At 46.2% G+C, this 12,701-nt stretch overlaps 1 protein-coding gene across 2 annotated transcripts in view; it reads left to right on the top strand.

The window, feature by feature from the left end:
• The window catches only part of LOC125445317 (integrin alpha-X-like), a 37,171-nt gene that overhangs the window by 5,684 nt on the left and 18,786 nt on the right, over positions 1-12,701 (top strand). The window contains exons 2-12 of one of the 2 annotated variants that reach the window (XM_048518329.1): positions 922-949; positions 1,047-1,159; positions 1,814-1,878; positions 2,529-2,643; positions 4,370-4,497; positions 5,236-5,384; positions 5,774-5,924; positions 7,055-7,199; positions 10,792-10,856; positions 11,574-11,709; positions 11,813-11,949. In XM_048518329.1, coding sequence (XP_048374286.1) covers positions 922-949; positions 1,047-1,159; positions 1,814-1,878; positions 2,529-2,643; positions 4,370-4,497; positions 5,236-5,384; positions 5,774-5,924; positions 7,055-7,199; positions 10,792-10,856; positions 11,574-11,709; positions 11,813-11,949 — 1,232 coding nt within the window. Of the gene's footprint in view, positions 1-921; positions 950-1,046; positions 1,160-1,813; positions 1,879-2,528; positions 2,644-3,748; positions 3,835-4,369; positions 4,498-5,235; positions 5,385-5,773; positions 5,925-7,054; positions 7,200-10,791; positions 10,857-11,573; positions 11,710-11,812; positions 11,950-12,701 lie in introns of those variants that run through there. The other variant, XM_048518330.1, reaches the window with a different exon arrangement.

Below are 12,701 nucleotides of genomic sequence, written 5' to 3'. Positions count from 1 at the left end.
ATGGAGCAAGGCAATGAACTACAATTTCATCTGACCCTGCAGCCCTGATCCACTGGACTTCAGACTTGTGTCTTCTTTTGGAGCATTTTAGACACTTCCTATGCCAGTGGTGGCAAACCTATGGCACGGGTGCCAGAGGTGGCACTCAGAGCCCTCTCTGTGGGCACGCGCAAACAGAGTGCCCCCCCGCCCCACATCTCGGCTGGCCTGGGTCATTGGGTCTGGCCATTATTAGCATTAAACCTAAGTCCAAGTTTTGGGGAAGCAGCGTAGGTAACCCTGTTAAGCGCTGTTAAGCCCCACTGATTTTCATGCTAAGAACAAAAGCGCAATCCTTTGCCTGGGAGTAAGCTCGGTTGCTGGCAATAGGGCTTGCTTCTGAGTAAACCCTCCTAGGGTCGTGATTCACCCGTTGGAAGAGATGCACGGTTGCTTCAAAGCAAAGCCACTGACTACCACCAAGCTTACTCCCGAGTAACACACGCCTCGGAGCCAACCATTTTTTCAAAACTAAAACCTCAGTATTCAGATTAAATTGCCGTGTTGGCACTTTGCGAGCAAATAAGTGGGGTTTTGGGCTGTGCCTGGGCACTTGGTCCTCAAAAAAAGGCTCTATCACCGTCCCAGCAGTCGTCCCCTTGTCTCTGCTTTTAGGAAGTGTTCCTTTTAACCTCATTTTCTAAAACAGCTTTCCCTCTGCTCCTGTTCTGGTCGAACTTACAAACTCTTAAAAAAAAACTGTACTTCATGGAGCCTCAGTGAGGTGGATGTTTCGTTACAACATTATCCCATTATTCATGCCTCTTCCCTAATCTAACCCCCCAGTTCTAGGTTTCCCGCTCTCCTCGACCTTCAGCATCGATACAGAATCACAGGTGATTTTTGGAGGTGATGCAGTTGCCCAGTTTGGCTATCGTGTAGCCCAGATGAGAGTGAACGGCACACCCTGGTGAGAACCAAATGCCTATGGCAATACTAACTCTTTCTATCCCTTTTCTCTTGCATATGAATATTAGTTAAATACTCCCTTTTCCCCCCCCACACAGGATAATAGTGAGTGCCCCCCTGTCGCGCAACCAGACGGAGACCCTTTTCCGCTGCTCCTGTGATACGGAGCGATGCCAGCCACTGCAAGTACCTTTGCTGCGGGAAGAAAACAGTATGTTTGATCGTTTAATCTCAGAATTCCCGTGGGGAAGAAGGCAGGACTTTATTACGACTTATTCTTGTTTTGGTAACCACTGTCCTAGTTGCCCTAAAGAATCCTGGGAGTAATTCATGACAGTAATAAGAATTTTCTGGTGGAATTCCAGTCCAGTCTTTCTCACAGAAATTCCCGGTGTAAATCAGTGGTGGGATCCAAACATTTTAGTAACAGGTTCCCATGGTGGTGGGATTCAAACTGTGGCGTAGCGCCCATGGGGCTGGGCGGGGCACGATGGGGGCGGGGCATTCCTGGGCAGGGCTGTGGCAAGGACACAGCTGCTGCGCCAGTCCTTGGGCGGGAAACGAATGCACGCAGGCACAGGCTGCCACGCACGCCGGCGCACCTCCTGCTAGACTGCTTCAAGTTCTGCGCGCTACTGCTGAGAGGAGGGGCGTAACTAAGGCAAAAATCACGCGGGCAAATCACCTGTCTTCAGTAGCCCCCTCGCACACACACACACAAATAATTAGTAACCTACTCTCGGGAACCTGTGAGAACCTGCTGGATCCCACCTCTGCCGGTGTTACCTGGGAGGAACGAACCTTCTGAGGTAAATATTCTCTGATGAATCTTTCTTTCTCTCTCCCATCTTTTTCTGCAACAAAGTCACCTCTGAAATATCCCTGGGCCTCTCTCTGGCTGTTGACGAAGCATCCAATTCTAAACTAATAGTAAGTCAAGAATGTTATTGCCTCTAACACAGATAGCACTAAACAAAAAGGTGCACAGTACAAATTACGACAACAAAGTGATACAGCGTGTATTGTGTGTACCGGCGCATGCAAGCAAAAATTAGCAGTGCACTATGTGACAAGTTACTATAGCTTCATTGCAATAACAACAATTTACAAAAATACATAGTGTATCACAAACAACAACCATACATAGTGCATATTTAAACAAACGCTGCAAGGTTACATAAGTCAGAAAACAGGCACAGATAGAGGGGGGGATAAAAGGGGCAAAATGATATTAAGGATGTAATAAAAGGATGCAAAATGTTTGTAAAAATAATGATCCAACATATCAATTAAAAATTTTAAAAAAGAATAAAAAAGAAAACAGGCACAGAAAATGAAGGTTTGGTAATTAGAAAGTGGACTCTATGGCGTTGTAGCCTTCTCTCTCCAAACCCTGGCCTCCTCTGGTCCCACCCCCCAAAATCTTCAAGTATTTTCCAAGGGGGAGCTGGCAACCTTAGCTCTAACTGCGTTTGCAGTGAGCCCCGAGCCTGTAGCTCAAAAAGGAGAAGTTTCTCAAAGTGTGGATGAAACTGGGGTGAGTTGAAACTCAGGTATATTGAGTCCCCTTTTCGTTACAGGCTTGTGGTCCGACTTGGAAGCGCCGGTGTGGGAAAAATGATTACCTGAATGGCGTTTGTTATATTCTGAACAACTTTGATCAAAGCGTGAAAGAGATCCGGCCAGCTTTCCAAGGTCAGGTTTGGAGAGCACCTTTGTGTACCTCCTAGTACAGTTGTCTAATAATCTACACATGAAGGAACAGAGATTGGCAATTCTGTAGAGAGAATTTATAATCTGAGAGTCCATGGGTTCTGTCTCGTTAGCCACAACATGTGCTAATGGAGTACTCTCTAAGTGGTGGGATCCAAAAAATTTGGCAACAGGTCTCCTAAGTGGTGGTGGGATCTAAAATTGTATGTAGTGCCACCGGGGCTACGGAGCACGACGGGGGCATGGCTGGGCATTCCGGGGGCGGGGCGTTCCTGGGCGGGGCTGTGGCAAGGATGCAGCCGCTGCGCCAGTCCTTGGGCGGGAAACGAATGCACGCAGGCGCAGGCTGCCACGCACGCCGGTGCACCTCCTGCTAGACTGCTTCAAGTTCTTCGCGCTACTGCTGAGAGGAGGGGCGTAACTAAGGCAAAAATCACGGGGCAAAATCACCCATTAGTAACCCCTTCTCGGCACACCCAAATAATTAGTAACCTACTCTCGGGAACCTGTGAGAACCTGCTGGATCCCACCTCTGGTACCTCTCCATGCAAAAGTTGCAATCTTGTCCATGTCTGAATTGGAGGTTGGGTGGGAATCCCAAATTGACAAAATATCAACACCTGCCCATCTATACATTTATGGTTGAAATTAGTGATTTAGGTGGGGTGACGGTTCTACGCAGGGGTGTACCACCCAGGGGGACATATGGGGTCAAATGTCCCTGGGCTGCGGCCATTTGGTCACGTGGGCATGGAAAATTGCCCCCCCCACACCCATCCTCCTTCCCCCTGAGTCCATACACTGACTTCAAAACAAGTGACTTGTCTTAATGTGATGGTGACTTTGAGATGACCTGGTGCTAAAAAAGTTGTTCGGTCGTGGTTGGGGAGGGCAGTTGCCCATACCGGAGGGGTGGCGGCTCAGATTTTGCACCAGGCTGCATTTTCCCTAGATACGCCTCTGGTTCTACATGATTGGTGTTCTCCTGTTGGAAAGGGGAGGGGTTTTATTAAGGGAGGGCTGGCTTCCAGGGGCAGGGCCTCTGAGAGTCAGGAGACACAGCCCATCTCCCCAATATTCTGCCCAACCAAGGAGGGAGAGACTGCAGCTCAGTGACAGCGCATCTGCTTGGTCCCATGTTCTGTTCCCGGCATCTCCAGTTAAAAAGATCAGGTACTAGATGACGTGAAAGATGCTGACACCCGATGGACCAAGGATCAGTATATAAGGCTGCTTCAAGGGAGCGGCAGTGGCGTAGTGGTTAAGAGCAGGTGCATTCTAATCTGGAGGAACCGAGTTTGATTCACAGCTCTGCTGCCTGAGCTGTGGAGGCTTATCTGGGGAATTCAGATTAGCCGATGCACTCCCACACATGCCAGCTGGGTGACCTTGGGCTAGTCACAGCTTTCCGGAGCTCTCTCAGCCCCACCTACCTCACAGGGTGTTTGTTGTGAGGGGGGAAGGGAAAGGAGATTCTAAGCCCCTTTGAGTCTCCTACAGGAGAGAAAGGGGGGATATAAATCCAAACTACTACTACTACTACTACTCCTCATGTGTGTCCATGTATAACTATTATTTTAGCACTAAAATATTATGCAGGGGATAAAGAACAATCTTGCTATATTGTTCCGCTCCAGGATTTCGGAGAGTGGGGTTGGGGAATATTTATTATGTGTCTGCTTACAACCCGTGTCTCTTGTTTACCCAGAATGCTTCTCTGGTGTGGATGCTGCAATCTTGTTTGATGACTCCCACAGCATTGTTGATTCTGATTTCCCCATCATGTTGCAGTTTATCCTGAAGCTTATATCTTCTGTGGCTGGGCCAAATGTCCAGGTGAGAAAAGTTGAAAAGGGACTCTGTGTGTGTGTGTGTGTGCGTTTCCAGTAGACTGGTTTTTCAAATCTGTGTGCATTTTGAATAAAGCAGGATTCAGCACTTCCTGTTTGCTTTCTACGGAACTCCCACTAGCAAATTGAGAAATTACCTCTGTTTTGGAGAATGCAAAACATTCTTTGCCAGTTTGTGCTGGTTCAAACTGCTAAAGCCGCACCCATATCCAGGGGTGGCCTGTCCACTAGGCACACAAGGGCAATTTCCTAGGGCACCAGAAGTATACAGGCTGGTTGTAGGGTAGACAAATCTGGGTTAAGAAATTCTTGAGGATTTCGGGGTGCAGCCTGGGGAATGGAAGGTCTCAGCAAAGATGTGTTGCCATAATCTACCCTCCAAAGTTGCTATATTAACAGGGGAAGAGATCTCTGTAGTGTGGAGATCAGTTGTAGTTCTAGAAGAACTAGAGGCCTGGAATCCAAAGGAATCAATAAGGCTCCGATGTTCTCTGTTCCACAGGAGGTTGAGTTGACAAAAGCACACTTGATTGCACTGCACAGAAACGTTTTAGGCCCCTTCCGCACATGCGGAGTAATGCGCTTTCAATCCACTTTCGCACTTGTTTGCAAGTGGATTTTGCTATTCCGTACAGCTGCAAAGTGGATTGAAAGGGCGTTATTCTGCTTGTGCGGGAGGGACCTTAGCTTCTGATTGGCATTTCTCCCCCCTTCGTCCCCTCAGTTTGCTGTTGTCCAGTTCTCTACTGATTTCAACATTGTGGTTAGTTTTGCTTCGTACGCCCATCTTAAAGGCCGAGTGGAAGACCTGATCAGCCGTGCCAAACACAGGAAAGGAAATACCCACACCCCAGCTGCTATTCGCTTTGTAGCGTAAGTATTAGGGATGCAAGTGTGGGGTCAAGATGCTATTCTCCTTCACTCACCACCCTTCCTTCAAACCCACTCTCATCTCTACAGCAGCAGTGGCGTAGGAGGTTAAGAGCTCGTGTATCTAATCTGGAGGAACCGGGTTTGATTCCCCGCTCTGCCGCCTGAGCAGTGGAGGCTTATCTGGGGAATTCAGATTAGCCTGTGCACTCCCACACACGCCAGCTGGGTGACCTTGGGCTAGTCACAGCTTCTCGGAGCTCTCTCAGCCCCACCTACCTCACAGGGTGTTTGTTGTGAAGGGGGAAGGGCAAGGAGATTGTCAGCCCCTTTGAGTCTCCTGCAGGAGAGAAAGGGGGGATATAAATCCAAACTCTTCTTCTCTTCTACAGGAATGAGGTCTTCACTCTTGAGCAGGGGATGCGACAACACTCAAAGAAATCGCTGATCGTCCTGACAGATGGGTTATACAGTGATACAGTCTCACTTGATGAAGCCATAATGGCCACAGACAAAAAAGGAATCGTCCGCCATGCTATTGGGGTATGGTGAAAAGAGGCAAAGGTGTATGTGGAGATGGTGGCTTGGTTCCGTTTACGTCAGAGTAGATGTGCTCACAGAAGGGAACTTCTCAGCTGCTTCCTCTTTGATGCAGCCTGTTATGGCCTACCAAATCCAGAGGTGGGATCCAGCAGGTTCTCACAGGTTCCCGAGAGTAGGTTACTAATTATTTGTGTGTGCCGAGAGGGGGTTACTAATATGCTAAAGGACATTCTCAGCTGTGTGTAGGACCCCATTCAGGCCTGTCAGGCATAGCTTTTGCTCACGTGTGTTTCATAAGTGCTCAATGGTTACGCCCCTCCTCGCGAGAGCAGCTTGTTCGGTCAACGCTAAGCCACATGAAGGTACTCCTGGTGAAGATTGTGAGGAAAAAGGCCAGCCTGAGGGAAAATGAACACCAACAGAAAGTAGGAAAATGGAAGATTCTAGAACTGCGTGGGTGGTTCCAAAAGGAGCAGTGGGGTTTATTTCCCTGCACTTGGGGGGAAACCAGAGGTGGGATCCAGCAGGTTCTCACCAGTTCCCGAGAGTGGGTTACTAATTATTTGTGTGTGCCGAGAGGGGGTTACTAATTGGGTCTGCTTTTCCGTCAGAAATTCCATTAGGTCCAAAAATCATAAAGTCCTGTTGTTTCCTATATGTGGCTGCTTTTTCAGGGCTTAAGGTAGGAAAACGGGATTCTGTTGTTGTTTTAAAACATGTTTTAGTAATATGGTGTTCCTGTTTAAGGAAAGTATCCTTCTTTGATTTCTAGAAACAAATTAAGTATTTGAAAGTATTGGGCATTTTACGGGTAAGCAGTCAATTAGAGGAGAAGTAGTTTGTTTCTAAGGTGGTGCGGTAATTTATGTAGGACTTGCTATAATGAGCTTTTAAAATTATGGATACAGAAAGATACCAGCCAGGAAAATTTGAAAGAACTTGTTTTTACAGTAACAGAGAAATTATTAATGCCTCAAATTTCCAGAATGCCCGGCCACACCCCCGTCGTGCCCCGCCCAGCCCCATTGGCACTACGCCACAGTTTGAATCCCACCACCATGGGAACCTGTTACTAAAATGTTTGGATCCCACCACTGGGGGAAACTGAACATCTGTTCTGTATATTCCAGGTTGGTGAAGTGTTTAACAAATCAAATGCTCAAAATGAGCTGCGCAAGATTGCTTCGTCCTCTGAGAATGTCTTCTCCGTGAGCAGTTTTGAGGCACTCGATAGTCTTCAGAAGCATTTGAAGGAGAAGATCTTTGCTATTGAAGGTTTCAAATAGCTCTAAAATCTTTTCCTAGTGACTCTGTCCTTTATGTTTTTTCAGATATTAAAAGTAATCAAGGGGCATCCCTTAACCGTACAGTCGGGCTGACTTTAATCCACTGTGTGAGCCTTGTGCGAAAAGGATAGTAGAAGTTGCACTGCTGTAAGGATATGGTTGAACATAACACTTGCTGCTTCGTGTTGAAGAACTTTGTGTACTCGCTACTGGTAACATCACTAACGCCATGCTGCTGAGGCTTAGAACATCTATTCAGTCACATTCTGTGTGTGTGTATTAAGTACCATCGAGTCATTTTTGACTTACGACAACCTTGTGAGTTAATTACCTCCCAAAATTTCTACTGTTAATGGCCTTGTTCAGGTCTTGCAAACTGAGGCTTGAATCAGTCCATCTCAGGTTGGGTGTTCCCCTTTTCCTGCTGCCTTCAGTTTTTCCTAACATTGGCCCTTTCCCCACTTACCTTAAGCCCCGCGCTACTCTCCTAAAGTAGCGCGGGGTCCAGCTGCACTCCCCTAATTTCAGGGCGTATGGCGAACGCGAGCCGCTCGACGCTACCTCTCTCGCACTCTCTCAGCGCCGCGAAGATAATTCCTGGCTACTTTTTTCAAATGGTGCTTTTGATGACCCCGCGCAGAGCGCAGGGTCGTGGGAAAGCCGGGGCGCACGCCAGGAATTGCGTGCGCTGGGAATTGCGCGCAGCAACCCTCCGACAAGGGTAAGTGGAGAAAGGGCCATTATTAGCTTTTCCAATGACTCTTCTCATAATGTGACCAACGTAAGATAGCCTCAGTTTAGCAATTTTAACTTCTAGGGACAGTCCAGGCTTGATTCGATCTTGAATCCACTTATTTGTATTTTTGGAGGGCCACAGAATCGGTACAAGTCTGTTCCAATAACACATTTCAAACGAATCCACTCTCTTCCTGTCAGTTGTTTTCGTTGTCCAATTGTCATGGCCGGACATAGTAATGGGGAGTGCTATAGTATGAATTAACTTGATCTTTGTTTCCAGCGTCGCATCCCTACACTTAAGGATATTTTCTAGCTCCTTCTTGGCTTCCCTTCCCGGTCTCAATCTCAACCCATATTCTACCAAGAAATAAAAATGGCAGTAAGAAAAATAGCTGGGGGGAAGGAGGCAACTGTGTGCTCCTCCTGGTATGATTGAGTGCTTTGATATCGTCATGACATTAAAGTTGCCCAGAGAAAATATGTCAGGTTGATGTTCCCTCATGCTATGCAAAAGGGGAAGGTACACACCAAAGTGAAAATGAAGAAAACTTGTACCAACAGGCTACAATAATGACTTCAAAAAATTAGTTCTCCCACTGGAGTAGCAATTTACTTGTAAGTCACCGAAATAATTTTATATTTTTACAAACATAAGAACATAAGAACATAAGGAAGAGCCAGCTGGATCAGACCAGAGTCCATCTAGTCCAGCTCTCTGCTACTTGCAGTGGCCCACCAGGTGCCTTTGGGAGCTCACATGCAGGATGTGAAAGCAATGGCCTTTCAAGGCTAAGGTTGCGCCTGTTAACCTGGACTGTTAAGGCATTTGCAATCTCAGATCAAGGAGGATCAAGATTGCAGCTATAACCGACTTCTCCTCCATAAATCTGTCCAAGCCCCTTTTAAAGCTATCCAGGTTAGTGGCCATCACCACCTCCTGTGGCAGCATATTCCAAACACCAATCACACGTTGCGTGAAGAAGTGTTTCCTTTTATTAGTCCTAATTCTTCCCCCCAGCATTTTCAATGAATGCCCGCTGGTTCTACTATTGTGAGAAATATTTTCTACCCCATGCATAATTTTATAGACTTCAATCATATCCCCCCTCAGACGTCTCCTCTCCAAACTAAAGAGTCCCAAACGCTGCAGCCTCTCCTCATAAGGAAGGTGCTCCAGTCCCTCAATCATCCTCGTTGCCCTTCTCTGCACTTTTTCTAGTGGCGTAGGAGGTTAAGAGCTCGTGTATCTAATCTGGGGGAACCGGGTTTGATTCCCAGCTCTGCCACCTGAGCTGTGGAGGCTTATTTGGGGAATTCAGATTAGCCTGTACACTCCCACACACGCCAGCTGGGTGACCTTGGCAAGGTCACAGCCGGAGCCTCTCAGCCCCACCTACTTACTACAGGGTGGTGTTTGTTGTGAAGGGGAAGGGCAAGGAGATTGTCAGCCCCTTTGAGTCTCCTGCAGGAGAGAAAGGGGGGATATAAATCCAACCTCCTCCTCCTCCTCCTCCTCCTCCTCCTCCTCCTCCTCCTCCTCCTCTTCTTCTTCTTCTTCTTCTTCTTCTTCTTCTTCTTCTTCTTCTTCTTCTTCTTCTTCTTCTTCTTCTTCTTCTTCTTCTTCTTCTTCTTCAATATCCTTTTTGAGATGTGGCGACCAGAACTGAACACAGTACTCCAAGTGCGGTCGCACCACGGCTTTATATAAGGGCATGACAAACTTATATAAGGGCATGACAAACAGTAACAAAATGTTTTGGAAAAATTGTTTACATTCTCCCATTGGAGTAATATATATAAACACAAGTCAGAACGGCACGGCAACGTAATCTAAATCTAAACATAACAGCTAGCCAGATTCTAGATAATTAACTAACTGGCCTCGTTAATCTTTACGGCTGTTAAAGGCAGGTCAGGGTTTTTCGAAGTACAATAATGGTTACAATCAGGGAGGACAACGCTCTGCAATTGGTTTATTCTTATGCCTCTCGACATTAGTTTATTCTTATGCCTCTTGTTACTGTTTGTAAAGTTATTGTATTGTATTGTATTGTAATATTCGATTTGTATACCGCCCTCTCCCGAAGGGCTCAGGGCGGTGAACAACAATAGCATAATGGCAAACATCAGTAATCATAATATCAAGCAACAAAACATCAATAAACATCACATTGTAAACATAGCATTATAAACAACAAGAACATCAATAATCATAACATCATAAGCTATAAGGCGACAATAATCATAGCAGCATACATGATCAACATAGACAGAATAAGTCTTCTGTAGCTTAAGACTACAGGAAACCCAATGACCTAAGACTAACCCCCAACCAGTCTACAGCCACGTTAGTACACTTACAAGTCAATTGCTACTCCAGTGGGAGAACTAATTTTTTGAAGTCATTATTGTAGCCTGTTGGTACAAGTTTTCTTCATTTTCACTTCGGATTGATGTTCCCTAGCATTGTTCCCCAGAGAACCAGCGTACTGTCGTGGTTAAGAGCAGGTTCACTCTAATCTGGAGAACTGGGTTTTATTTCTCGCTCTGCCACTTGAACTGTGGAGGCTTATCTGATGAACCAGATTAGCTTGTGCACTCCAACCCATGTCAGCTGGGTGACCTTGGGCTAGTCACAGTTCTTTGGAGCACCCCACCCACCTCACAGGGTGTTTGTTGTTGGGGGAGGGGGAGGGAGGGAAAGAAGATTGTAAGGCCCTTTGAGTCTCCTTACAGGACAGAAAGGAGGGGGGGAATATAAATCCAAACTCTTCTTCTTCTATATTTGGAAAGGCTTATTTGAGGTCTTCCCTTTCTTTATTTTGGTGTTTTATCCTGAAAAGGGACCTCTGGCAGTTCATTTCAGCAAGAATTCTCACAAGGTGGATTCAGCACACTCCTTACCCCAGTGAGTATGTGTAACCTACTTATCCTTGGCCACATCAATCTCCATTGGAGACCTAGGAAATAATATATGACAGCACCCTGTGGCTTAACAAACAAATATGAAATTGCTGGAACAAATCAACAAACCTTTAATCTTTAACACAACTTTCTATCATTTAAGGATAAATAATAGTGAACATATAGTGAACATATATGTATATATATGCAGCACAACTCAATTGAACAAAATCTTCAGTGCTTTTAAAGAAAAAAGCACTCAGAACAGTTACCACCACTAACAGTGTCCAGTAATGAAAGAATATCAATAAAGTCCAAACTATTAATCAAGCAGGGCTTCTTTCTTCCAACAGGCCTTCTGCATCTGATGTAGCTGCTGCAGGTCTTTCCTCAATTTGGGCCTGTAAAACAATAAGTCATTCCCTCAATTAAGCTTTGGCCTTCCTTCTCCTACTGCAGGCCAGACCAATTGAGGAGGGTGGGGCTCTTGCAGTTGGTAATAAGTAAGCAAGCACATGCTCAGTGAGCTCTGATCCCCTGGGCCCTAAGATCCAACAAAACCAAAAAATACTAAAATGGCATGGGTTACATATGCATGTCCGTCCATTCATTTAGACACCTTTACCTGTTTCACGCATGGGTTCAGGAAGAGAAGGCATTCAGGCTGTCCTGTGTTTGTACACCTCTGTCTCTAATATTTATGTGCTCTCCTCCTGCATAGGAGCACGTGGTGTCAGGAGCTGTTGGTGCCTATGGTTGGACCGGGGGTTTGGAAGAACAGTCCTTGGGAGACCTTCCTGAAATCCATTTCATAAACATGCCTCTTCCCAGGGTGGACTTCAACGACTCATATCTGGGTAGGTGAGGCAGATGCCCCTTTCTCTTTGCCCCTTTCTGTCCCTCTGGCTACGATGTTCCATTCCCAATGGTCAAAGCCACTTTTCTTTCTGTGAACAACAGGCTACGCCATGGCACTTGCTCATTTTGGCCCAAGGAAGTTCTACATAGCCGGGGCTCCGCGGTACCAACATGTTGGGATGGTCATCCTTTTTGAAAGACAGAACAAAGAGCCAGTGGCTTCCATTGAGGGCAGACAGGTAAGAAGGAAGAACTGTCATGTGCGTCAACCAGAGGTGGGATCCAGCAGGTTCTCACCAGTTCCCGAGAGTGGGTTACTAATTATTTGTGTGTGCCGAGAGGGGGTTACTAATTGGCCCTGTTTCTTCCAATAGGAAATCTTACTAGGTCCAAAAATCATGAAGTCCTGTTGTTTCCTATGTGGCTGGTTAGCGAAGGTAGAAAACGGGATGATTCTCCCTGTTGGGCTGTTTTAAAAAACACGTTTGTGAAATATGGTAAAGTTCCCTGTTTATGGAAAGTCTCCCTTCTTTTGATTTCTAGAAACAAAATCAAGTATTTGAAAGTATTAAGTATTTGACAGGCAGTCAATTAGAGGAGAAGTAGTTGTTTCTGTTGGCAGTAGACGATAGGACTTGCTATAATGAGTTTAAATTATGGACAGAAAGATACCAGCTGGAAATGAGGAACTTTTTTTTTACAGTAAGAGTTTTTTACAGTAACAGAGAAATTATTAATGCCCCGCCCCCGGAATGCCCGGCCACGCCCGGCCATGCCCCGTCCAGCCCCATTGGTGCTACGCCACTGTTTGAATCCCACCACCATTGGAACCTGTTACTAAAATTTTTGGATCCCACCACTGGCGTCAACCCACTGTCCTTTTAATGCTGAGCAAGCAGGTTATGTTAGGAGCAAAGACAGAACAACAAAGCTTGCATGACAAGTCCCTGGTCAACCTGTACTCACCCCTTCTGGGGCAGACAGAGATCCA

The sequence above is a fragment of the Sphaerodactylus townsendi genome, linkage group LG15, assembly GCF_021028975.2.
Source record: "Sphaerodactylus townsendi isolate TG3544 linkage group LG15, MPM_Stown_v2.3, whole genome shotgun sequence".
NCBI classification, from domain to species: domain Eukaryota; kingdom Metazoa; phylum Chordata; class Lepidosauria; order Squamata; family Sphaerodactylidae; genus Sphaerodactylus; species Sphaerodactylus townsendi.
Note: the sequence above shows the minus strand (reverse complement) of the source record. Positions and strands in the feature narration are given on the sequence as shown.